The sequence below is a fragment of the Crinia signifera genome, chromosome 4 (assembly GCF_055691185.1).
Source record: "Crinia signifera chromosome 4, ASM5569118v1, whole genome shotgun sequence".
Lineage (NCBI taxonomy): Eukaryota > Metazoa > Chordata > Amphibia > Anura > Myobatrachidae > Crinia > Crinia signifera.
In genome coordinates this window covers 42,173,495-42,201,083 of record NC_139220.1, presented here as the reverse complement: position 1 = coordinate 42,201,083, position 27,589 = coordinate 42,173,495, and the positions used below count along the sequence as shown (strand labels likewise).

General features: G+C 45.1%; 1 protein-coding gene across 3 annotated transcripts in view; it reads right to left on the bottom strand.

The window, feature by feature from the left end:
- The window catches only part of TSPAN9 (tetraspanin 9), a 378,125-nt gene that overhangs the window by 139,745 nt on the left and 210,791 nt on the right, over positions 1–27,589 (bottom strand). For 2 of the 3 annotated variants that reach the window (XM_083181644.1, XM_083181645.1), the window contains one exon: positions 5,912–5,991. In XM_083181644.1, the coding sequence (XP_083037770.1) occupies positions 5,912–5,991 (80 nt within the window). Of the gene's footprint in view, positions 1–5,911; positions 6,729–27,589 lie in introns of those variants that run through there. The other variant, XM_083181642.1, reaches the window with a different exon arrangement.

The following is a 27,589-nucleotide window of genomic DNA, read 5'->3' as shown; positions in this document are numbered from 1 at the left end:
TTGAGCACAAGCTCCAAAGGCAGAAGGACATTAGCATGACGTAGTAGTGGATCATGATCAGACAGGCGTTCTTTGGGAACATTCAGGTCATGCTTTCATTATTTTCTGCCCATGAGTTATAGACCTACAGTAAGTGACATTTTAGCCTTGTTTCCAAAGCGTGCTCCCTTCCCATTACAATGGGTTTTGCTCTGGTTGCTAATAGATTTTCTTTTTCCTTGTTACACATCTTCATTACAACTGACGTAGCACATGTAGGGTGAGATGCAGTGATTCCAGCCAGTCTGCCATTATGTTTAACTCTTTGAGTGCCAACATCTCTGTGGGAGATGTTCAAAATATCCGCTAAACATGCCAGCGTTGCTCACATTTGTTATATAAATTCAAATAAAAAATGTGTAAAAAAAAAAGATTATATTTCCTATATGAGTTAAACATAACAGGTCATTATGATGAATGCAAATGTTTGCTTGGCAATTATCAACACCTATTTTGACAAATTCACTTGGCACTCAAAGGGTTAAAGTGGAAATAACTTTGAAACCGCGAAATAAATGTGATGTTGCCTTTTAACTGATTGGCGCCTTAAAAATTGGGCAGACTCACCAGAATCACATCTGTGTCTCGTTAGCCATTATATAAGCCCCGGAGCATTTATCAAACATATATAAGGCCCATAGGATCTAACAAACATACTGTATATATAATCACTTTTTTTGTTGTATGAATAACTGATGTATTTGTGTCAGTGTTATTTTTTTATTGAGTCTTCCTACAAAAATAAGCCCATTGGCACATGTCATTTTAACTAATAGATCAGGGGTATTCAACATGCAGCTAATCCCGCTGTTGTGGAACTACAAATCCCAGCATACCAAACCTCAGCTGTGTTATACTATAAAGGGTCAACAGTGTCAACTAGGTCGACTGTCGACAGCTCGACACCAAATGGTCAAGAGTGACATGGTCAAAAAAAAGTCAAAGGGCCATGCAAAATGTTGACAATTAAATGGTTTTTGACGTTTTTGGGGTTTTGCGTCAACAGATTCCAGGATATGAACCCAGCATGCTTCTGGCCTGGGCTTTACTGTTCCCAATCAGAGTCCAATTAGATGGTAAAAGTTTAACTAAAAAAAAAGTGTCAACAATTAGCACGTTGACCTTTTCCTATGTCAACCTTTTGTCTATATCAACCTATAAACCGGATATCCCTTAGTTTCTATTTTTTAATTCTAAAACTGCAGCAGGGTTTGCTGGGAAGTGTAGTTCCACCAAAGCTGGAGGGCTGCATGTTGTACACTACTGCAATAGACTATTTAAAATGCTGAATGTCCTTTAAACCATTATCCTATAACCAACATAGATAATGATGCAACATGACAAGACACCCAGTCCTGACGGGTATGGGTCATTGGGTTGACATATATTAAGTCGACATGCATTGCGTCGACCACAGAAGGTCAGCGTGGCTAAGGTTGACAGGGTTGGAAGGTGGACACAATCATCAGTTCGACAATGGCTAGGTCGATAGTCAAAGGTCGACATGAGTTGCTCGGGTTTTTTTATCCCAAATTTCGACATCGTCAGTGTGGACACCATCAAAGTGTACCACGTCGCCTCGCATGGCTCGCTGCACTCGCCACGCTTCAGGCGCGGTGCTCGCTACACATTTTTCTATTCTCGCTCCAAGCCCTGGTTGGCGCGTCGGCTCAAAAAAAAAACCATGAAAAACTCATGTCGACCTTTAGCCATGGCGACCAATTTCATGTGCCGACTGTCCTAAGCCATGTCGACCTTTAGTGGATATACCATCCTGATTTTAGGGCTTATTCCCTCCATTCCTATTGGGACTAATTCATCCCGATGAGGTCAGAAGGTTGGGAGGTCTGTCCTAGTCCCGGCTGCTCTGCCATGGTGCGCTGCTAGGAATTCTAAGTGCGCTTTTAGGGGACAGGAAGAGAATGCGGGTCCCTTTTGATAAAACCCCACAACTGCCCCACTCTCCCTTCTGTGTGCCACATTCCAATCTCCTCAACCTAAAAATGTGGGAGATATAGACAAGTAAAACTCTGTGCCCATATACCAATACATGGCTGATGTCAGCAGTCATATATACATGGACATGGTGCAGTGCAGAAGGAAAATTCTTCTGTCCTGGGGAAAATCTAGACAGGTGCGCCTCTTATCCCTTAAACTAACTGTGAACATATGTGCACTTTGCAAGCATTACTATATTTGCCTAGAAAGTAAATACCACCAATTTATACAGCTGTCTCCATACACCCCCCCCCCCTCTCACCAATATTCTCATCGCTCCCCGCTAGCCTGCACTGACCATTCCCCCCGTCTCTGCATGTGAATGGCAGCACAGCTGGACCATTCTTCGGCTTCCTCTGCTCAAAAGAACTGTCACCGAGTTTGAGCAGAAATAACAATAAAAAAATTGAGTGACGTAAAATATATAGTTCATTTTGCCCACTCACTGCTGGCTCAAATCTACAGCTACATACAGTGGTTTGGTTCAGAAGCTACGAATTGTCCATGTTGGTATCCAACAGCCAATCAGCAGGGGCTAATGAAGTACTCCAACATCAGAACCTTATAGCGGAACATTCCACAGAAACTATAGCTGGGTCTGTTCATCAGCTCTGCAGATAGTCACGTGACACACTCCCTTCGGACAATGTCACTGAACGCTGCCAGTGGTCAGCGTCCATGCTCCAAGATGGAATGTGTGTTCGTGCGGTGCATAGCTTTCTTCGTAATAGATCAAAATCCCAGCATCATAATTAAAAGCCATAGTAACTCAGCTCAGACATCTCTAATCTCTAATCTCTGTAAGAAGCGACAACAGATGGTACTCCGCCATCACAAGCATTGCTAGTAATATATCTGGAGCATACAAAAAGAGAATACAAACAAGTTCCACCAAAAAAAAAAAGCTACAATAATGTTAAACTTGCTTATGCTGCAGCAGCATGTGTATTGTACACCATGAAGACATAAAGCATATGTAGGGAAAAGTGTATTTGCTTAAACAGACTTAAGAAAAAAAAAAAAAAAAACAGAAAATAACTCATTTATGATGATGTCAAATATGAAGAATATAAAAGAAATCATCAAATCATAGTCTGTTGAAAACCAAAAATTACGCCACCAATCGACCCCCTAAAAGTAGCCCCGAAACTGTACCCTAAAACAGCTTTCCCCAAGTCTTCTCTGTTGCTATAGCACAGAACCTGCAAATATTTGCACTTAAATATATCTCAGTGCTTGTAGATTGCACCCCTTTTGTAGCATGTATAGTTTGGGACAAGGGCTCTGGTGGGGGCAGCAGTGGGTATGGGTTTTTGGTGGTTTAAAGCAATGTCGCCATACAGCGCTGAGGTAAAGAGTTAAATTCCCAACCAATGATACATCTGTGTGGAGTTTGTATGTACTTCCCACACATGCGTGGATTTCCTACGGGGGCTACGTTTTCCTCCCACGCGCCCAAAACATACTGGTAGGTTACTTGGCTCCCAACAAAGATAATCACTAGAGCAGGCTTGTCCAAACTGTGTCCCTCCAGCTGTTGTGAAACTACACATCCCAGCATGCCTTGCCATAGTTTTAGCATTCCCTATAAGCAAAACGGTGGAAAAGGCATGCTTGGACTTGTAGTTTCACAACAGCTTGGGGGGCCACAGTTTGGACATGCCTGCACTAGAGTGCGTGTGTCAGAGTGATCGGGGATATAGATTGTAAGCTCCGCTGGTGTAGGGACTGACAGGAATGACTGAAATATTTACTATAAACCGCTGTGGAATATGCATGTGCTATTTAGATAACTATTAATTAATAATAAAGAAATAGTGCTAACGAAGCAGAATACATTCAAGGCTACAGCTCTCACACCACAGACCCTTCTCCTGCGTGGTTAGAGACCCCCACGGTATTATTCCCCGACTACCACCGCTATTAGGGAAGGCTTTTGAAGAGAGGAGATCTTTAGCAATTCATGGTCAATTTGTTATATTAGAAAAAGTTTCACCATTCATATAAACATGTCATTCATTTGCCTTTTTTTTTTATTGTAAGCAAAAATACAATGCTGGGATTATGAATGCCTTATTGCCTGTGCAGAGGGCGCCCAGCGGAGAGAGTGAGCTTAATCGATGCTATAAAGTGCCACATAGGGGCTTTTTACTAACTAATAATGCGGCATGAGCACATTTATCTCTCTCCGATTAGTGTGAGCTGTGTGCATACATAGCCTTCTGCGTGAGCTGCTGCACTGAGCCTATTTAAGTGGGAGCCCTGCCTCCTTGTCAAGGAGGAGGGGAGGGGCTTGAGTAGAGGGACCAGATTTAACCCTTGCCGCGCTACTCCCCTTGTCACTCTGCAGTCATGGCAGGCTGTTTTACCTCGTGTCACAAAAGTGGAGCAGCTCTTTAAGCAGTCGCCTTGAGCTGCAAGCAGAGCGGCTTGGGCATGCGGTCTCCCATTTATCTTAGAAGATGGGACTGTGCCAGTCATGCAGCTGCGATTTCTCCCTTTTTGATACATATTGGGTGGTTGGAAATGCTGAGTATGCTGGATAGTGCTGGACACCCCCCTCCTCACTGGCTACAACTGCATGGTTTTACCCTGTAAGAAGCTTTGCAGTGTCCCTGGTGCATTTCCCTCTCTCTCTCTCTCTCTCTCTCTCTCTCTCTCTCTCTCTCTCTCTCTCTCTCTCTCTCTCGTTATGTGGTTCCCCAGGGATTGCAGGGCTCATTCACACATATCCAGCAGGAAAATGGATCCGCAAACTCCCGTATGCTTTAGGCGTGTTACAATGGTGCGTTTTAGCACGTTTTGCAGTGTGCTTTTTATGCATGGTGCTATTGACCAATAAAATAACTGGCAGCGCTTGAAAATGCATAACCTATGTTTCATTACAAAAATGCAACTTACAGATTTACATTTCAGAGGTGGTAACGGCAGCATTGACTCTCATCAGCCACATTTGTATAGTCTAGTGTCTGACGTTTACTTATGTGAGAACATCTCCATAGGAGAGGATGGGTGTTGCAGTCTTAACTTAGCAGAAGCATCTGCCAGAGTGGAGCTGTTTGATCCATACAGTATCATTCAGCGACAGCCTTTCATTACCTATAGACATAAACGTACATTGATGTGTCCACTGTCACTGTCCTTAAAATAACGTGGAAGTCGGTGCATGGGGCCAGCGATGGGTTAAAGATCAGCATTGTACCGACTCCACGATTCTTAATATCAACTGTCGAAGTTGTACTGTACTTTATTAAAAATTCAATACATTTAATTTGGATCATTATAATCACCCAAGTTGTAAAACTCTGCCTATTAAGTTCTATGGCTCAAGAGGATTGTACACACTAATTGCACTGCTTGCACCAGACTTTAGAACGTTCAATGATGGCTTTAAAATGCATTGCATGATTTCTTATAATAAGTTGTATTCCCACTTCCATATACAAATGTCCCGGAAATATTCAAAGCGCCGTGACCTGCTGGCGATGTGCAAATGCTGCCATAAATTGCAACAGAGAACACAGGCTAGTGTCATGAATAAATCACAGGGAGACAAACATGTATTGCCATTATAGCCAAATGAAATGAACTACTGTATTTGCATAATCTTATGAAAATACTTTCCTCGCTCAGGTTGGGAGTTTAACACCTTGGGTGCCAGAGGGGCCCCATCTGCTTCAACTTAACCCTAGCGATGCTGGAGAGGGGACGGATGCTCTCCAAGCTAAAATCCAGCAGTCTTAGTAACGGCATAAAATATGGTAGAAACATAAATAGGCAAAACAACATAAAATGCAAAAACAACATAAATGCAAAAAAAAAACCAACATAAATGCAAAAACAACATTAGAAAAAATAAAAGAGTTTCACTTACCCAAAATATTAAGTTAAAGAGAAACATCATGTATTTCAAACAACAGAGACAGCCTCTCGCCATGTTGCACTTCTTAAATTCTAGAAGAAAAACAAATGATAGATCCAGGTAAAAAACCACATATTTGCCACCTTTGGGTGCAGAGTACTTGTCCTTCTTTATGCCAGCATGGCTCTGGGTGCGCGATCCAGCATTGCCATAGAAAGCCCCAGCTGTGAATCCTCTACCAAATTCCCTACTTGAGGTAGAAGGTTTAGCGGAGTCCCTGCTGTCCACGGACGGACTTCGGTGTATTGAAGAGTCCTCACTACTCGACTTTTCCATAGTCTTTCGCTTCACCGTTGCCAGAGCTATTGTCTCGCATGTCTCAGCGTTAAATCCAGCACACACTGAAAAATCTACTAACAGGCTGTCACTGTCCTAATCAGAGACCCACACAGGGGATGCTGCTTCCAGGGGGGAAAGAGGGGGCTGCCCACCTCCTGGTAATGAGATCATTCAATTGATTTATTTGGGGTTTTTTTATATATATATTTATTTTCCCAGTGAAAAAGATTCCGTCAGTCTTTTACTTATAAGATCCATTTTTTCTCCTCTCTCCCCCCCTTTAAAAAAGAAATAAATGGAACAGACACCCTTAAAGACTTCTCGTTGGATAATACTTCATCCCAAAACCTTTTGACACCACCTAAAGAGACTTCACTAAGGTTCAGAACTCTCCCAGGCAGCCACTCAGCCCTTCTGTGTTCAGCTATCTGCTATTGGATCTGTGTAAGGTTGCGGTGCTCGACTATCCAACAGCATCAGTAGCTGCACTGATGGGCAATCCCACAGAAATCCCTGAGCCAGCTCTCAAGTAATACAGTTTACTGTGCCGAGTCCTCCCCCCCTGCTCTGCAATTAGCCAATGGTGGAGACTGGATGGACACGCAGAGACAGCCTACATGACATAATATATTCTTTTAACTTTGACTATACAAGTGCACGGAAAAGTATCTCTTAAATGTCAGGGGCTGCTTAACAGCAGCGAAGAGTCAATTCAATCACAAATATTATAAAGATAAAGAGAATCTGCAGGAATATTGAGCAGATGGAATTACACAGACATTTGAACTGCGGGTTCTCCTTGTGACTTTACGCAGATACTGGATTTGCTGTCATTGAGAGAGTGGCAGATTTACGTTTCTACCTCGAGCTATGGATTTAGAATAGTTTAGTAGTCAGGGTATGGATCATTGGGTAGACAGCAAGTTGGTCGACAAGCATTCGGTCGACACCACTAGGTTGACATGCATTAAGGTCATGCATTAAGGTCAACATACATTAAGGTCCAAACGCAGCAAGGTCGACATGCAGGAAGGTCGACACGCAGGAAGGTTGACAGGACTGAAGATCGACATGGGTTATGTTGACAGGTCATTAGGTCGACACATGCATTAGGTTGACATAATGAAGGTCGACAGTCAAAAGGTCGACATGGGGATTTTCAGAAATTTTTTTGTCCTGAATTTCGACACAGTCGACATGGACACTGAAACATAGCACCGCTTCCCCATGCTGCGCTCGCCATGCTTCGGGCACGGTGCCTCGCTACACTCGGCACACTATTTTATTCTCCCGCCATTCCCTAGTGCATGGGTCCTCAAACTGCGGCCCTCCAGATGTTGTGAAACTACAAATCCCAGCATGCCTTGCCACAGTTTTAACACTCCCTTATAGCAAAACTGTGACAAGGCATGCTGGGATTTGTAGTTTCACAACATCTGGAGGGCCGCAGTTTGAGGACCCATGCCCTAGTGGATGGTAGGGCATGAAATACCGCCTGTCAGCACGTCGGCTCAAAAAAAATAAATATGAAAAACCTATGTTGACCTTTTGACTCGACTTGTCTCGACCTAATGACCTGTCGACCTAACCCATGTAGACCTTTATGCAGGTCGACCTAGTGGTGTCTACCTAATGCTTGTAGACATAAGCTATCTGTGCTAAGGAAAAATCCCAAATCAAAGTAATGTTGCCCATACACTTGAGATATTGCATGCAATCATTCGATTTTCGACCACATCTGCAGTGCGCGTGCCAGCCGGTGGAATGTGGTCATTTGAGCGATCACATGTAGTTTTTAACCAAATGCGATCACTCAAATGTAATCTGCAGGTGGGAGGTGGAGGGAATGCTTTAAGCGCCATCAGGTTTGGGGAGAGGAGGCCGGAGGGGCCGCTGGCCATATTCTTCTGGGTAATTTAGCGCTGTGAAGGAGAACTAGCGGGCGGCGGGAGTTAGATGTGGCGGCACCCAATGTGCCATCTCAAAGGAGGCACTTTTTGCACCGTAACATGCGATCAGATGGGATGGACATCGCACTTTGATGTCGCATCGCATCCAAATGCATAAGTGTATGGGCAACATAAAATAAGCAGCAATATAACAAATCACAACAACCATACTTGGTATTTGTCGAATGCCTTGGCAAGCATCAGACATTGTAAGATGTAAGTGAAACATGACAAATAAATTAGAATTGTGCACATTCACAGCCCTCAATAAAAAAAAGATTATCTGTAAAGGGGATGCGGTCATCTATTAGAATGAACTTAGGTCTACAGTCATTAGGTCGACCCCACTAGGTCGACTGGCAGGAAGGTCGACCTGACTTAAGGTTGACATGGGCCAAGGTCGACATGACTTAAGGTCGAATTTGCATAAAGGTCGACATGAGGAAGGTCGACTGGTCATAAGGTCGACATGGGTTTTTCACTGTTTTTTGAGCCGACATGTGCCGACAGGCGGTATTTCATGCCCTACCATCCACTAGGGCGTGGCGGGAGAATAAAATAGTGTGCCCGAAGCATCGCGAGCGAAGCGAGCGATGCGAGGGTCCGATTCTCATTGCCAACTGTGTCCATGTCGACTGTGTCGACATTCGGATAAAAAAACAGTGAAAAACCCATGTCGACCTTATGACCAGTCGACCTTCCTCATGTCGACCTTTATGCAAATTCGACCTTAAGTCATGTCGACCTTGGCCCATGTCGACCTTAAGTCAGGTCGACCTTCCTGCCAATCGACCTCGTGGGGTCGACCTAACGACTGTAGACCTAAATGCAGTCTGACGAATGATTCCATTCCCTGTAAAGTGTTACTTACTGATCCACTGCTTTGTTTTTTTATATATAAGCATATAATTGCCTCTAACCCACAGGTTTGCAAAGTCGGTCCTCAGGACCCCACACTTGCAGGTCTCCTCGCAGGATCACGTTAAATCATTAACCCCACCTGTGGATCTTTTAATATGTGTCATTGAGTAATGAATGCTCCTGTCGGGTAACCTGAGAACCGCGAACTGTGTGGGGTCCTGAGGACCGAGTTTGAGATCCACTGCTCTAACCGATTTACTTGTGAGGTGAGGATTTCAGCTGATATGTTTTGGTTCATTTGGAAGAGACGGTGCTGCACTAACAGACTCAATGTGACATTCAGAGCCGGCCTTAGGCATAGGCAAACTAGGCAATTGCCTAGGGCATTTGGAATGCCTAGGGGCATCAGCAGCTTCTGCTAATTAAAATGATATGCAGCATGCCTATATTCTGTGTGTGAGCGAGGCTGCATCTGCATATGAAATAGTGTATTCATGGAAATCACTGTAACATAGCATTCCGTATGCAGGTACAGCCACAGTCGCACACAGAATATAGGCATGCAGCCTATCATTTTAATCATTGGAAGCTCCTTGCGTGTGCTGGTCATAACAATGCAAATAAGATGAATTTTCAGCAAAAAAGGCACCCAACGTTTGCAGAACTGGCCAGGAGCTGCATGGCTTATTGAGTCAAGATGTATGAGGAAACATCTGTATCCAAGCAGAGGCAGAGGTCACAGTGTTAGCGGCTGTGCAAGTGCTGTCTGCGGGTGGGTTGCTTGTGCAATAGTGTTTGGTATATGTGTAAGGGACATTATGTGTGTCATGTATAAATGCATTAATAATGTGCAACATATGTGTAACAGGCATTATGTGTGTCGTGTATAAGTGCAATAATAATGTGCAACATATGTGTAATGGGCATTATGTGTGTCATTATGTGTATGAATGGCATTAATAAAGGTTGGCATAATGTGTAAGGGGCATTATGGTTATAAGGACATTAATAATGTGTGTCATGTGTAAGGGGCATTACTGTGTGGTATTATCAGGGGTACAGAGAGAAAGGGGTAGGGGGTACAAATTACCCAGGCCAAAGTATGATGGAAGGGCCCAGTGGGGGCCCTGGGCCCCCTCCCCTTAAGTGACAGCAGAAGCTGCAGCTCTTCTCCTCTGCCCAGCACACACTGCTTTGTGCTGGGTAGCAGTGTGGCCATGGACGTGCTTAAAATACAATATTTTCTCAGGAGTTTTTTCTAAGGGTATAATGTGAATAATGTGAGGAGTAATGTATATAAGGTAAAGTGGTACTACTGTGTTATGTAACGTGAATAAGGGACACCATTGCAAGATATAATGTGAAATAAGTTGCACTACTGTGTGGCATAATTTGAATTGTGGGTACTATTGTGTGGCCATGCCCCTTCCCAGCAACAACACACCCCTGTTTGGGCTGTGCACCGAATGTGTGCGCTGATTCTATTTAAAATATTGCGGATAGGAGCACCAAAATGATGACTGCTATGATGAGGGTTGATGGTGCTGGGAAAGGGGAGCAGGGTCAGAGGCGGAACTAGTGGCTGTGCTAGGGGGCACCAGCCAAAATCTTGCCTAGGGCGTCATTTAGGCTAGGGCCGGCTCTGGTGACATTTACCGCACAGGTGTTAAGAGGAAAGCAAGTGCTAATAAGACTCCTATCCTACACTAAATTGTTCTGCGCTATAACAATGCTGATGGCACAGGACCAGCACAATCTGCTACTGAGCACACATTTAGTAAAGCAGTACATTTTCAACTTTCTTTTTTCATAATATTTGCTTTTATGAATGTCACCCCAATAAGGGGGCTACTTTTGGTAAGATCAATATTCCATTTTGATCTATAAAGAACACTTATAGTGTGTACACACGGGCAGATATGGCTTCTGATGTTGCCGATATAGTGAACATCGGAAGCTATATCGCATGCAGATCGCATGCTTTTTTAGGGCTTGCGAGCCCGATGCGCGCTCCCGTGTGAGTGCAAGTCGTCCGTCTAATAGAGAGGGCAGCAAAGACTATATATATACATGTAGTGTAGATCTACACTATATAGTCTAAATTGTGCCACTGCATGCATGCCGTGCGATGCGAGTCCCGATGCGATCTGATCGTATCGGGACTCCCATAGCACGGCATATCTGACCGTGTGTACACACCATTAATCTATCATTATGCTGTAAACAAAAAAACTTTTAAAAATGTATTTCTAAATTTGACAGGTTTTGAAAATAATGTACTGTAAAAAAACAATACAAAACAAAAGAAAATCCAGTAAGCAAAACAAATACTAGCGGGAAAAATAACGCTGAAGAGGGCCTTCCTGTGTGATATCTTTTACTTTCTCGTCTAGGGTGTGTACACTCAACATCGTTAACAATGCACACTCCCACTCATCGTTAATGACCCCCTCCCTCATCTGTTTAGTACAGATGAGAGAGGACCTCTTTAAGGAGGAAAATGCTGTAGCATGGCCCCACACCCTCCGTCGCTCCTCCCCCACACCAACATCGACAAGTGTATATGCACACTTATGGATACAAAATAAAATCAATTTCTGATCCAGTATGGAGAGAGATGAGTAGTGATTGAGGATGGCCATCGATTGTACCATTGATGGGTAACCTCTATGATGTGAAACCATCTGCAAGGGAACCATCGATGGTTCCACAAACCGATGGTCACCTCCTGACAGGGCAGATAACTCTCCCACAAAGTGACTTAAAATGATGATACAGATTGCTGCGTGAAGCCCTCAGTGGAAACATTTCCAACCTACTTTTTGGCACAAATGATATTATTAATGCATTTTCCAGAGCCCTGATATGTGGGGCATGTGTATTAAGCTTGGTGATAAAGTGGTGATAAAGCGGAGATAAAGTGGAACGTGATAACGCACCAGTCAATCAGCTCCTAACTGCAACTTTTAAAACACAGCTGATTGGCTGGTGCGTTATCTTCCCGCTTTATCACCCCTTTACAAAGCTTAATACATCTGCCCCATTAATCAGTCCACCACTGGAGCAGAGTAGTCACAGACGTACCAAATGGCACGTCGGCTGGTTTGCCTTATGAGCTGGTATATTGGAGGGTAATCTTTCATTTCTTTTTTCGTTTGTATTATTGAATGACATTCAAAACAGTACACACTGTAAAGAAACAGTAAAACAATAGGGGACTTAACAAAGGGCAAGAATGAACAGATTTGGTAAGAAATCCCAGAAGGCCGAGCGAGGACTCCAGACGGCCAGAATCACGCATCACAGTATATTCATCCTATCCTATTCCTAAACCTATGGCTCACGTAACCTAATCCTAGCTGCAACCTGCCCCACTGCAGCAGCCTAACCCTCCCCCTGTTGCCCATCCCTAACCTACCCCTCCCAACTGCCCCATTTTCATGGGAGTGACCATTTTTTGAGACTGTCCCACAGTGGGGGGGGGGGGTGTCAGTTGGGAGTCCCCCTGTCTATCTCAGAGACAAAGGAACAGTTGACATGGTCAGCAGCTCACAGAGCACCGGGCCTGCCCAAAGTGACAAAAACGTGAGGCCTGGCTCGAGATTGCGTTAATCCCATGAAGTCGTGGCTCCTTTTACATAGGCCGCACTCCTGTTCTGGCAGCTTTGTCATGCAGAAGCCTTGAATTACAAATCCAGGATGTTGGGTGGTATGTCCTACCCGTAATCACCCTACATACCACTGGAGTCCATCCGATCACTGTCTGTTGGTCTTTTGACCGTATCCCATTTTCAATACCTAAACTCAATGTGTCAAACATCAAGATGGGTAAAGAAATCAAACAATACATGATGTAAAAGAAAGCAAGCCTATAGAGCAGGGGTGGCCAACCCGCGGCTCGCGAGCCGCATGCGGCTCTTCATTTCCTGATGTGCGGCTCGGGCTGTTGGGCAGCAATCGCAGCAGCGCAGGTATCTGGGACGCGGCTTCACTTGTATGTAGTGAACCGGCTGGCCCCCGGCGCATACGCTGTAACACTCCGGCGCCATTTACAGGCTACTGCTGCGCAAGCAGTAGCACTGGAGCCGCTATCAGCCCAAGCACCGCAGCGCAACCACCCTCCCCACGGAAATGTCAGTCCCCTGCCTCTCCCGTCACGAAGCCCAGCCGGAACCTCCCTTCTCCAGCAGCCACACCTGCACTGCACTGACCATGAGGGAAAGCCGTCCTCTCCCCCGCCCAGCAGAGCAGACACCGACTCCTCCAGCAACCCTGCCTGCACCGAATATGAAGGGAAGCTGCATTAGGCCTGCCACCTGCTCCCGCACAGGGATGAGTTCGCTGAGCCTCCAGCCAGCGCCATCCAGAAGTGCAGTCATCCACTCTGTGTTCCCTTTTTGCTGTCCTCCCCTTCACCCTGTGCAGAGATCCACGGGCCTCATTGTACTGACACTCTTCAGGCTATAGCTTCTGGTAAGTGCCCGGAGAGCCACCTACCCCCTTGTGTGCATATGTGAATATCACCCCTACCCTCTTCATCTGTGTGTACCCCCCCCCCCCCTACCATCCTAATCCCCTGTGTTACCCCCTGTAACCCTTCTTATGTGTGCATGTTTGTGTGGCTCCCTGTACCCCACAACCCCTGTGTGCCAAGCCTTCCCCATATCCTTCCTCTGTGTGTGACCCCCCCCCCCTCATCTGTGTGTGAGACACCTTCTCCCCCTATCACCTTATACCCATTGTGTGACCCCCTGCACCCCATTCCTGTGTATGACCCCCCTGTAGCCCCCTACCAATGCGTGAGACACTCTGCCCCCCCTGTATGAATTGTGAACACCTACAAGTTTAAATGACTACTTGCCAACAAAAAAATAAGTCCAAATAATTTAGTAGCGTTCAAACCTCAAGTAAAAAGTAGTCATTTAAGCTTGTAAAATATCTAAAAAGTGTTTAGAAGTCATCACTACTAAACCTAATGCCACACAAGGTTCTACAAATGTGCTAAAGGCGTGAACACAAAAAGCCATTTAAAAATGGGGCGTGGCCTTTCAGTATCTAGGCCACGCCCATTTTTGCCTGGAATCGGCTCTTAGTCTTACCATACCATATTTTTTGGCTCTTTGCCTCTGACTGGTTGGCCACCCCTGCTATAGAGGGTGGACCGGTTGACTATTCATTCAGCAGTGAACACAGGAAGCTATTCAAACAAATGAGAAATGTGAATGGGGGGAAGGGGGAGCCAGCCGATGGATGTCATAGAAGGATGGGGCAACATAGTATTCAAGGGTAGTTCACCTTCTCGCCCTCAAAGTGATTTGTCCAGCGGGTCCAAACTTTTATAAAATGTGGAGGGTAATATTCCTAATATAAAAGGGTCGGGGTGACTTGATAAACAGTTCTCAGGCAGCCAATCCAGAGGCAGAACTACCATAGGTGCAGAAGGCGCAGTGCATCGGGGTTCCCTGAGGACTAAGGGGCCCTGTCACCCTCTTCCTGTGGGTATGGGTCATTGGGTCGACAACTGAATTTCGACAGTTAAAAAGGTAGACATGAGTTTTTTCACTTTTTTTAGTTCTGGATGTCAACACAGTCGACATGGACAAGGTCAAAGTGTACCGCATCCCCTTGTGTAGGGTAAATACTGGCTGCTTTATTTTTACACTGCAATGTAGATTACAGTTTGAACGCACCCCACCCAAATGTTACTCTATGTGCGCATGTTACAGTTGCCCCAACTGCAGTGCACATGGTTTGTGTCCATTAAAGCAGTATGCTTTTGCAAACCAACCTGAATTAGGCCCAATGCACAGCTTACAATCCTCTATACTATTGGTGGCGGAATGTAAAACTAAACTCTCTTCTTAACATATGTTATGAAGACAGCTGCAGTGCCCAGTGAGCTCTATCCCTCTCTTTCTTTCTGCAGTAAGGCTGGTTCTAGGCTCTGCTGTCATTTGCTAAATGGTGCAAGACTCTACATTAGGACACAGCTAGAATCCATACATATCACATTTAGGGTCAGATGTACTAAGCTTCAAATGTGATAAAACGGAGAGTGATAAACAGCCAGCCAATCAGTTCCTACCTGCCATGTCACAGGCTGGATTTGAAAAATGTCAGGTAGGAGCTGATTGGTTGGTTGTTTATCACTCTCCATTGTATCACTTTTGAAGCTTAGTGCATCTGGCCTTTATACTGTTACAGTACAATGTACCGAGATGAAGGATCATATTCCACATACTGCGTTATATATTCCCACAGCCGCACACAGATAACCCCACAGGCAAAACTGTATTGTGGCCATAGAATATTACTTAGAGCTTCAATTCCATTTTGAAACCCTTTTTACACAGTGCAAACTCAAACAGGCTCCACAACACTGACATAGAAGACATTAAACTAGAATGCTTACTTTATATACAGTGGTACTACCCACTGGATGTTGGATGATTTGCCTCAATAACCCCCAGTGGATCAAATCTATATGGTTAGTGCGTCTATGAGGCTTAAAGTTATTGAAAATGGAACCTATATTTAAACTAACAGGATGCTGTCAGGATAGACAGCAGGATGCCGATTCAAACTTTGGGGCCTTGGATTAGAATTGGCTTCATTAAGTGGCAGTGCCACTTTACATTGTACCAATGACATTGCAACACAGACAAAGGGAAAAAAACAACAGTTTTAATTCGTTCATCGACTGCTGATCCGCTCCATTGGTTGCCTGTATATTACCGCATTGAATTTAAAATACTTTTACTTACATACAAAGCCATTACTCTGACTACACCGACTTATACCGCTTCGCTTATCTCAAAATATATCCCCACCCGACCTCTCCGCTCTGCACAAGATCTGCGTCTCTCACCCACACTCATTACTCGCTCCCACTTACACTTGCAGGATTTTTGTTGGGCAGCACCCACCTTATTGAATGCCCTTCCACGTACACTAAAGGTGCCCATACACTGCTACGATGTCTCGCAGCAGTGTTTGGACACCTGATACCCTGGCAAGCCGCCGGGACCTTCCTGGCAGCAGGGACACATGCAATCCGCTGTGATGGATCGCATGCTTCCCGCCTCCCTCGCCACCAGGAGGGAGGTCCCAGGATGGGTGGTCAGACGGGCAGCAGGTCCGACCACCCGGTCAAGTCCGATGCACATGGGACCGCGCATCAGACCCGATGGCATGTCAGGGAGAGGCGATTTGGTCCGATTTAACGGGCTGATTGGTCGCAATCGGCCGAAATCGGACCAAATCACTTCAGTGTATGGGCACCTTAAGACTCACCTCTAGCCTCCAAACTTTCAAGTGTTCTCTGAAAACTCACCTCTTCAGGCAGATTATCATATTCCAGAACCCCACATAACCTCCAGTAGCATTTATATTGAATTGCAAATCTGACTGCCATGCTATGGAATTCTATCCTTATGTATCCCTGCTATTATCCCTATAGAATGTAAGCTTGTGAGCAGGGCCCTCCTACCTCTATGCCAGTTTGTTTCTACCCAGTTTGTTTCATCACTGTTGTTTCCAATTGTAAAGTGCAACGGAATATGCTGCGCTATATAAGAAACTGTAAATAATAAACCGTTTAATGTGGCAGGTGGTGTATCAGGCGCAGCACATAAACACCAATGCAGAGTTCTACCCTACACAGAGAACACATCTACTGTATACTAACATATGTACAGAAAGACACTACAAGTACCCTATCCATGGGAACACCTGTCCCGTAATTACCTGTTTATTCCACAGCACAAATACAGTACATCAATGTCAAACACCTTACATCACTAGAAGCATTGCGGACAGTATGGTAATCTACATGTTAGGAAGCAAACACTGGACCAGCGCACATTGAAAGTAAAGGAGCATATGATACTCACACACAGAATGATCAGAGATGTATCTATGAGCAGTGAGACCGCTTTATCACACATACCTGATGCAGAGAGGCAGCTAAGTCCGACCCCAGCTAATGCTCTATTCTGCCTGCAAGGTGTAATCTCACTCGGCATGTTTGACCTTCAGGCTGTAAGCCCTGGAGGGTCAATAGATGTGCCAGGGGTGAGTTTCTCATGAACCATTGTGGTCCCAGGTGATGGCTGTACTAATTGGATGGGGAGAATAGAACATATTTTCACATTCACGGCACTTTGTTACTTATTATCATCAGTTATTTATGTAGCAAACATATGGCCTTATTACGGACCAGAATATTCGCAAGGGCTCCGATGGTTGCGTATGCACAGGGTCATTTCTGCGCAATGTGCATATGCTGGGAGCGTGCGCCACTGCCAACAGGGTGTTCGCCAGGTGCAAGCACCCCAGTGTGCAGGGCCACCATTCACATACGGGAATACCCAGCGTTTCCGTGCAAATGCCTGGATGACGGGGGGGGGGGGGGGTCAGCTGACATCACTGGATGTCAGCTGCCCACCCACTACCTCCCTAGCGTCCATCCATATGTAAGTGACTTGAGAGTCACCGACCATCGAATGATGTGGGTGGATCCCCCAAGGCTGCGAATGGCTGTTACTGCGTTACCGTGTAACATCCATTCGCAGGCCTTGCGAGGGGATCGCCCGTGCGAATGGGTAGCGGCCAGGCCACCATTCGCAAGGCGGGGTTTAGTGGACTCGCATATTCTATAGTGCTGTACAGAGAATATTAGAACAGTCACATCCGTCCCTGCCCCAGTGGAGCTTACAATCTATATTCCCTACCACATGTACACGCACACACATTAATTCTAGAGCGAAATTTGTTGGGAGCCAATTAACCGACCAGAACATCTTTGGATTGTGGGAGGAAACGGGGAGAATATACAAACTCTGCACAGTTAGGGCCATGGTGGGAATCGAACCCATGACCTCAGCGATTACACCATCCGTACTGCGGTATAGTTTCTCTTTCTAGAATAAAAGGCTATTCTACTATTCCAGGAGGCTTTTAGCAGAGTCAACTTGAAGAGACACATTACCCAGCTATTTAAAGAATGTAATGCATGTAATTATCATGAGGGTTTTTAGTTTTTTTTATCTCCAATTGGTGGCTATCTGGGTCACTCTGATTGGGAGCTACACAATGACTGTAATAGCGAGTGCAATTATCTGCAGGTCGGGTCATAAAAGAGATTACAGCTATATCTATTATAACTGCATGTCAATTACATGTCTCGTACCTGGAAGCACTGATCTCATTTACCATTGCTATACATCTGATGCCGGCTGGGTCAGAGGCAACACACTTCGCACAAGGCACAATTTGTCATGTATTGCTCCGTACGTTACTTTGAAATGGTTATTATGACAAAGCGGCGGCATCACACAGAATGACCTGATTAGCGGTGGTACTTTGTATCTCTAATAAGCCGCTCTCTCAGGCTTCTACTCAAATACAGGGGTCGGAAAGTACAAGGTACTTGTTATTGCAAATTACTTTTAAGGACTATCATTTAAAGGAAACCTATCGAGATACTTTGAAAGCATTTTACATGAAATTGTATATAATTTCTTCGGTACCTACGGTATGTTCTTGAACTATGGAAGGAAAATAGTAATATTGTAGAAAACTTTAAAGCCGCAATAAACTTTAAATAAAACTGAACTTTGCTGATTTTTACTCACAGTGTTCAGGGCATAATCCATATGGGCCTTATTCAGACCTATTCGCTAGGTTGCGTATACGTGCAGTCTAGCGAACAGGTCAGCGCCCGCATCCTTTGCTAGCATACAAGGGGAAGCGTACAAGAACACATCCCCTAGCCTCAGTCTAAACTGACTTTTTCCCCCGATGCAGATCGCTGAAAAAGGGACGGGCACTGACGTCATGTGACGTCAGCTCCCCGCCCTGAACAGGCATGGGCCCGCCTGCGTTCCCATGGGGAATGCCCAGTGTTTTTATGGGGACACGCATAAAATGCTCGGTGTTCCCCTGCTCCAATCCATCCTCTGGTCTCACCCAGCCCCATCTATCTCACCCACGTGTAATGCGCAAAAGCCGTTTGCTCCCAGGGATTGCACATGTGCATAAACATGCACGCGCAAATCCCAAAACTCAGGGAAAGGGAGCTAATTCGGCCCGCTACGAGTGGGTCTGAATCGGCCTCTATGTTATTACCATGGGGTCTGATTCAGACCTGCAAATTAGCAATTTTTGCAATTGACAAAACCATGTTACATTGCAAGTGGGACAGATGTAACATGTGCAGATTTGGGTGGGGGTGTGTTCAAACTGAAATCTAAATCACAGTGTAAAAATAAAGCAGCCGGTATTTACTCTGCACAGAAACAAAATAACTCCACCAAATGCAACTCTCTCTGCACATGTTACATCTGCCCCACCTGCAGTGCATATGGGCCCTTATTCTGATTGAATCGGATGGCTCCGAGTGCGGACGGACAGCCGATGGTTGGTGTTTGCGCATGTGCAGAGCCGTATCTGCGCATGTGCGTACACCTCACATGTCCGAACATGGCGTGAGGTCCGTGCAGAAAATGATTGTTTGGAACCATCCGAGCAGGGGGTGGAGAGGGGCATGAAGGGATGTTTGGGCTCATTACCATATGCTTACGCCCCGCGTTTCATGGGAGTTCGCATGAAAACGCTGGGCGTACGTATGGTAATGCGGCCGTGACGCACGTGTGGGGGGCGGACAACTAACATAGCCGGATGCCAGCTGCCCGCCCATATCCCTGCTTTCATATGGAAAAATGTCTGAGTGGTCTGGAGCACTCGGTGCTGTCTGACCACTCGGTCCATCATTCGATGGTTGGCGACCATCGGAGGATGGGGGAGGTTCCCACAGATGGAGGAGGTGTTCACATGAAACATCCACTCACGGTCCATTCGGTCGGCATCTTACCGCTTTCAGACGGTGTGAGCGATTCGTACGATAGGCGGGGCTAAGAACACTCGGTTCCTGTCCGAAATACGCATTCGTCCGATTCAACTACAATAAGGGCCATGGGGGCCTTCCTGTTGGAACATGTTGCTGATATGATGGGAAATATTGGTAATATAGGCTTTGCCTCTATGACAACTACATAAATAGACCCCAAAGATATCAAATACATTTTCTATATAGTTAGCAATACCTTTAAAGAGATGAGGCTTCAACAGTGCCGCTGTCAGACTGCACTTTAGAAAATTTTAAAAATATCAACTCTAGAATAGATAGGTTTGAAATCCACAGCTCACAGGTACATAGGTTATAAAAATGTATGACCTTGCTTGGTGATAATGGGGTCAGTAGAATACCATTATATGGCTGCTCAAATCATCACCAACCCTACACGATTCTTCACTGTTTACTCCAGATGCTGCAGTTCTGATCGCACGCTTGACTGGGTTTCCTCCAAACATGAACTTGTCCTGTGGTTGAGAACAGGGTGAAGGTCGATTCACGCTACCAGATGACAGTGATCCATTGCTCTGCAGTTCTCGATTTATGAGTTTTACACAACATTCTTGCTTCTTGGCATTTGCAGGGTTTACCAGTGGACTGGTAAATGCAGCTCTTTATTGAATTTCGTACTTGGGGAGTTACCACCTCCTCACTGTTCTTCTCACTTAGCCACAGTTGTCTTCTCAATGTCCTTCTGTCTATGGCACTCAGCTTACACTTTTGTCAACACCGGTGTTTAGCTGTTGATGTTTTTCCAGAAATTATATATGTAGTTATTACGCACTACTGCGGTCACAGACCCACCCACTAAATGGGCACCAACATATGTCTATTTCTGAAAGTTAGTGAGCTCAGATATGATACAGTACATATATGATATCCTGGTGGTGGGGATACCGGCAGTCAAAAGACCTACCCTTGCATCCCGATATAGAGATTCCAGACAGGGGCTCCTAAAATTTCTAACCCTCTCCTTCTATCCCCTTACAATAACCCTCCCTGCTAACCCCAACATCTGCCCCCCTCCCCCCTCCACCCAGCCTAATCCTTATTCCCCCCACCAGTAACACCCCTTTTCCCTGGTTACCACTCCCCACATACTCACCGATCGGGATGCTGGCTGTTGGTATTCTAACTTTGGCATTCTGATCCTCTTGAGGTTCCTGCGCCAGTATTTTACCCTCAGTCGGAATGCCGGCATCCGTATATTGAACGCTGCGTTCCTGACCGCCGGGATGCTGAGCACATATCGCTCAGACATGATTCACTACCACTTGCACAGAACAATGTCAGAGGATCAATTGAGACCTCCAACCACATAAACCGGTTTCCCCTAATACGGTAAACACAATGTACTGTACCAGGAAACAGCAGACAAGTTAATGAAAATTTGTAGACTGCCATCTGTTCAGCAATATTCTGTGAAAAACAAATGGTGTAGTATTTTCTTTTACCCAATAAAGTTATAGTTGTATTCCGTGCATTGTTTTACATATTAAATACAATGGATTACTAGATGGATAAAATCATATAAATGTAGCAAATATAACCTTCAGCAACCAACCAGATAATAGCTTTGATTGTTATTCTTTAAGTAAGATGATGAAAGCAATTGTTTAATTGGTTGGTAGGGATTGATCATTTCTGAATGTTTTATTTAATCAGCGACATATTTCTAGGATTGTAAAGGTTAATATTTTCTGCCTGGGCTTCTCGCCTTGGCCACAAGCCTAGCCCCAGACTAATTTACTTTAGTTTGGTTCCTATTGGGTCATTCCCAGGGGGCTCCATGAAGCATTATATTTAATCCTGCAAGCCGAGTGTGAAAGCAAGTAATGTTCTTTCAGTTATTACTGTATATTGATGTGGTTAAACTAGGAAAATTATATTTACAAACTTAAAGTGCACCAGCCAGATTGGATTGCTAGTAGGAAGGTACTACTTTCTAAGCAGAAAATGATTCGATAAACATCTGCTTTTCTTTTTTACTTTACATCATTAAAGGACCTTTCTACAAGTCCTACTGTACTAAGAACTTTCAGAATTTAATTTGACAAAGTTTTTGAATTTAAAATTTATGTAAGTGCCGATTTCATATAGAAGGAAATGTTTTTATTTATTTACACAAAAGGGTTGGCTATGAGGTGGGAGCATGTGATCATGTCTCAATGCCAGAGGTGCAAATACATTTATTATTTTGCATGCCGTGTAAATACTGGCTGCTTCTGCATGTAGCCCACAAAGGCTACTCAAAGGCCAAATGAAGGAGTGAGGAAGAAGAGGTGAATCATGGGTAATAACTGAGGTGAATCATGGGAAGAATAATCAGTGATTTTGTGGCAAAAAAACTACAAAAAAATAAAGAAATGTGGCGCTTTTAAAGAAAATAATATACAGATGGAGCCCCTCTCTTTTATTGCCTGTGCTCGGCAAAACCTCCCCGCTGGCAAGCACTGGCGGAGAGGGACTCCCATCAGACTGGGACGTGCGTGCGACTCACACGTACACACGTCCCAGGCACTCGGCAGCTGGGCAGTGTGACCCTGCCCGTCTCTGCTTCAGGGTCAAGGTTATAGGTGTTCGGGGTGGCGGTGGGGACCAGCGATGGGGACCGGGGAGGCGGCGGATGGCGGCGGGGAGCTCCATTGGAATGGGGCGCGCGAACGTCTCGCCGGCTTCCAAAAATAATAGAAAAAAATAGACTTGTAGACACCAAAAAAGTACGGAAGTTGAGTTCACCTAATAAAGATGCCGAGAGCAAAATGGAGAGGCATAAAAAAAAGAAAGGTGAATACCGTTCTCCATTTTTGCATTGAATACACAAACGGCAAGGTAGACAAAATTTCCCAACGGTGAACAACGGCGAACAGGGCAAAGCTCTCTGTTTATCTTTGGCGAACCGGGAGCATTGAATAGGGCGAGGTACATTTTTGGAGAGAGGACTGCCCCTCTCCAAAAAAAAAAGTGAACCTCCCCGGAAAAAAAAAGCAAAATGGGAGCATTGAATACTGCCCATAAACTGTAAGCAATAAGGCCCATCATAATTCTTGCCATAATGGTTGCAAACCATGCTTAAAAAAAAAAAAATACACTAGTGGGACCAATCTTGCTGAAAAGCTGTGATAGCCTGGAATTTCTGTTGCTCCCAGTGTTCTTCTCAGTATCACCCACTCAGCGAGACACTACTGTAATGCCTCACAGGCAGGAAAAGCTGACAATGCAGAAGAGATGCACTAACATATTCACATTCACATTTAAGAATACAGTTCTGTGGCTTGGCATTGTGTTGCACTGCATTGTTAATACACTATTATCACAATACATTGCAGCCATGAAAATGGGTGCACAGGATAAAGGTCATTTAATTTATCTGCCACTAGTCAGAGATTTAGACGTAAGAAAAATGACAACTTGATTTATCGCTATGGGCCAAGAGCCTGTTTCTTGTGTACCAAATCTCAGAAACGTCCCACAGTGTAATCACCTCACAATCAGCTTGCAAGCGACTGATGAGTAATGACACCATCTACAGAATGACGCCATGATAAACCCATCACATGTGGGTACTGCGCCACAAACCAGCACCTAGGTCATCGAAGAGAGAACTCTCATTACGGGTCGCAAATAACGAGCGTCGGGATTAAAATATAACCAAATGAAAGCTAAATAAAGAATTTTAAAAAAATTACTATTTGTCATAGAACGACAAGAAAACTATGTCATTAACAAGTCAAAATCTTTTTTCCCCCCTCAGGATCTTGTGTAATTCAGAACACTTAACAAGAAATATGATTTTCATAAAACTTCCAATTTACTACTGCAAAGGTTATCATCAGAAAGGTTTAAATTTCATAGTGTTCTATTTCAAAGCGGTGTCTTGCTGCTAGATCATTATGGTTTTTGCATCTAAAAGATGGATCTGAAGCCATTTGGCTGGGTATAAAATACAATCCCCACAATTCTGCTCCACTGGATGAGACCAGCAGATTAATTTATTCTGCACTGATTTGTTTAAAAACGTTTTTTTTTTCAGTCTTTTACTGTGAGTTTGAATAAAATACATATGGTTATTCTATACCAATGTACTAATAAGGAGCAACTAATCAACATGCTCTCATCAACTGACTTAAGGCCCATACACACTGGGATTACTTTGAGCTGAAGTCTCTCAAAACAGCATGTTTGAGTGGCTTTCAGCTCAAAGCCGCCCAGTGTGTATGCCCCAGCAATGAACGGTGAGTGCTTCTGCGTGCTCCCGCATCATCACCAGGAAAGCTGTTCATCTGCTGGTATAGCTGCGCTATGTAAAGCCATCCGCACCTCCCCCCCCCCGTTGGCGCCGGGCAGAGGGAAAGCCGATCAGTGTGTATGAACTAAGCGGCTTTCCCCACAGCGATGAACGCGATCATCGCTGTCCATAAACGCTGGGCATAGTAGCCCAGTGTGTATGGACCTTTACACTATCTTAATTAAAACCAAGGCTCTATTCAGGGCCGGCGCCACCACTAGGCAGCTTTAGGCATTTGCCAAGGGTGCCGGGCACTGGAGGGCGGCAGTTCGGAGCAGCCAGGCTCCCTCTCTCCTGGTGGCCGGACAGCGGCACCCGACGGGGCTCTGTAAGTTGCTGGGGGCGCCGCAGGTACCCCTCAGATGGCGTGGACCCCCCCCCTTCCCCGTGTAGCTGGTGGACACCCCCATTATACCTCGCCTTGCACCGGCCCTGGCTCTATTTATGAACTGTTAACATATAGGCTTTTCACAGCTTGGGCTATTTTTCAAAGGGTTCGTTCCAGAGAAAACAGAGACTTCTCAGAAGTTAAACTACCTACCATCAATTATTGCTGACCATTGGCGGTTTTTATCTACCCCCCACAGGTAAAATCCGCCACTGTGTGAATCCAGATACAATCTGTAAAAACTGCACTGGAATCACTGTGACTGGCAGTGACTTTCTATTGGAAGTCCAACCTGCCAGTCACCCATGCCAGTCCCACTGGGAGGTGTTCCCTCCCTCCAAGATGATTCTATAGGCTGCAACTGCTGCAGCCCATACAATCCGGTAAGTCCTGTACACTTGCCGAGGCGTTCGCACGGGTACCGGAGGGAGGGGGGTGGGCAGGAGCCGACAGCCCAGCGATTTATGGGTGTTCCCACGGAAATTCTTGGCTGTTCCCCTTGGAATGCATGCCTGGCATTCCCTGCTCGGGGTGGGCAGCTGCGCCCGCCCCCAATTCCGCGATCAGCGAGTAAGATGAACATAAATTCAGAATGACATTAATCTGCGAACTGCAGACAAATCATTCAATGGTGAGCGACCATCAAATTATTTTTTTGGATGTTTGCATGCGAGGGGGTGTTCACGCACACATCCCCTCGCATGCTACTGAGGGGATTCGGGTGTTGGTGGGTGTTCATCATCGTGGCAGTTACCTTGTCTCTAGGCAGAGAATATACCCTGCCTAGCAAGCGATTCTGAATTAGGCCCTATGTACCTGTCGGGATGGTAACTGATCATCGGTATTTACACCCTGCCGGTAAAGCGATGCCATCAAAGTGATTGTCGGTATTTTAATTGTCGGCAAATCATACCGAACCCCACAGGACATGTTATAACTTATTATACATGACGGAAATTAAAAGTACACTCATCCTAGTATGACAGTAATATTTTTCCCCTTGAAATCCTAAACTGCCAATGTGTAGTTGCCATCTTTGAGATGCACATATACTAGCAGGCTAAATATAACAGTGACTGCACCTTATTTGGGACCTTAGGTCATGGGGCCTCACTGGGTTGCAGTACTCTTCTTCATTTTACCACCTGTTTTAATTTTAATTAGCAGATACTATATCCAGGCTTCTAATTAAATTGTTTGCAGTATAACTGAAGCTAATAGTAACGTGGCACAGTTAGAAATTGATTCCTCTAATCAGGAGCGTAAAAAGCCATATTCCAAAAGCACCACGCAGTGATAGAATCACTGTGATTAACTGGGGACTTATAGTGTATACATACGGTGCGATATGGCTTCCGATGTTGCCGATATAGTGAACATCAGAAGCCATATAGCATGCAGATCGCATGGTGAGTGTATGCTTTTTTAGGGCTTGATGCGCTCTCCCGTGGGAGTGAAAGTCGGCGGTGAAATAGAGAGGGCAGCCAAGACTATATAGTGCAGATCTGTGCCTCTGCATGCATGCCATGCGATGCGAGTCCCGATACCATCTGATCGCATTGGGACTCGCATAGCACGGCATATCTGCCATGTGTACACACCATTACAGTAGTTCTGCTCTCACTCTTGCTGGCAGACTTCAGGATGGGGCTGTATACAAACAGGACACGCGAAAAAGTAATTTTGGGAGTAGCCATAAACCATCGATGGATGGAACCACTGATGGTATGCATCTAATGGTAATTGTGGGTGGGACATTGTTTATTTAATAATTTAATAGGAGTGAACTGCTATAATTGGGACAGTTAAGAGCATAGGCGTTTCTATAATGGGTGCAATGTGTACGGTGTACATGGGCCCCTGATCCCATCGGGGGCCCCTCCACACACACTGCACCCATGTTTAATACTTACTTCACCAGAGTCCCGTGCCGGCCACTGCATTCGGGGCTAAAAAAATTGCTGCACCGCTGGTTGGGAGGTATGCATATGCACAACCACTAATACCTCCTGATTGTTGTACCTTTGTCTGCTTTACATGTAGAGCAGTGGTTCCCAACCCTGGTCCTCAAGTACCCCCAACAGTGCATGTTTTGCAGGTCTCCACACAGAATCACAAGTGCTATAATTAGCTCCACTGTGGCTCTTTTCAAATGTGCCTGAATAATGATTGCACATGCCGGGTGACCTGGAAAACGTGCACTGTTGGGGGTACTTGAGGACCAGGGTTGGGAACCACTGATGTAAAGGGAAGACACGGCTCTAAAACCTGCAAATTAGATCAGAGCTGGGGTTTAGGGCCAGATATATCAGGTAGAAGCTGATTGGCTGGTTGTTTATGACTATCCACTTTATCACTTTTTGTAGCTTGATACATCTGACCTTTAGTCTCTAGTTTAGTCCATACTTGCCTACTATTGGAAACTAGTTACAGGGAGATTATAGTTGGCAGTAGAATAGAATTTTGCACAGCGCCCCATTGAGGGGGCGTGTCATGCTCCAACAAAAGGGCGTGTCTGGTTCCATATATGGAGAGATTGTGAATGTGGCACCTAGAAGCGTGGGTGTGTACTACTACATCGGAGAGGATTTTTTTGTAAATTACTTATATCCAAATGTAGATGAGCCCCAAAGCAGTTAGTAAGAGTTACTATACTTGGTAAAGTACTGGGAAACGGTGCTGATGGTTCAATGTAAATAAATCATTCTTATTTTAGCAAAAAATCTAACAGTGTAATGTGGGCTAGGTTAAATGAGGGAGATTGCTAGACTAATGGGGAAGAGAGGGAGATTGTTGCTCTTTCAGGGAGTCTCCTGCAGAATGCAGGAGGATAGGCAACTATACTTTAGTCACAAGGTGTTGGGCCCTGTGGGACGGCAATAGAGAGGTGAATACTGTTGGTTTAGAGAAAGAACTCACTACTGCAAATTATGTTCTACAACTCCCCCCC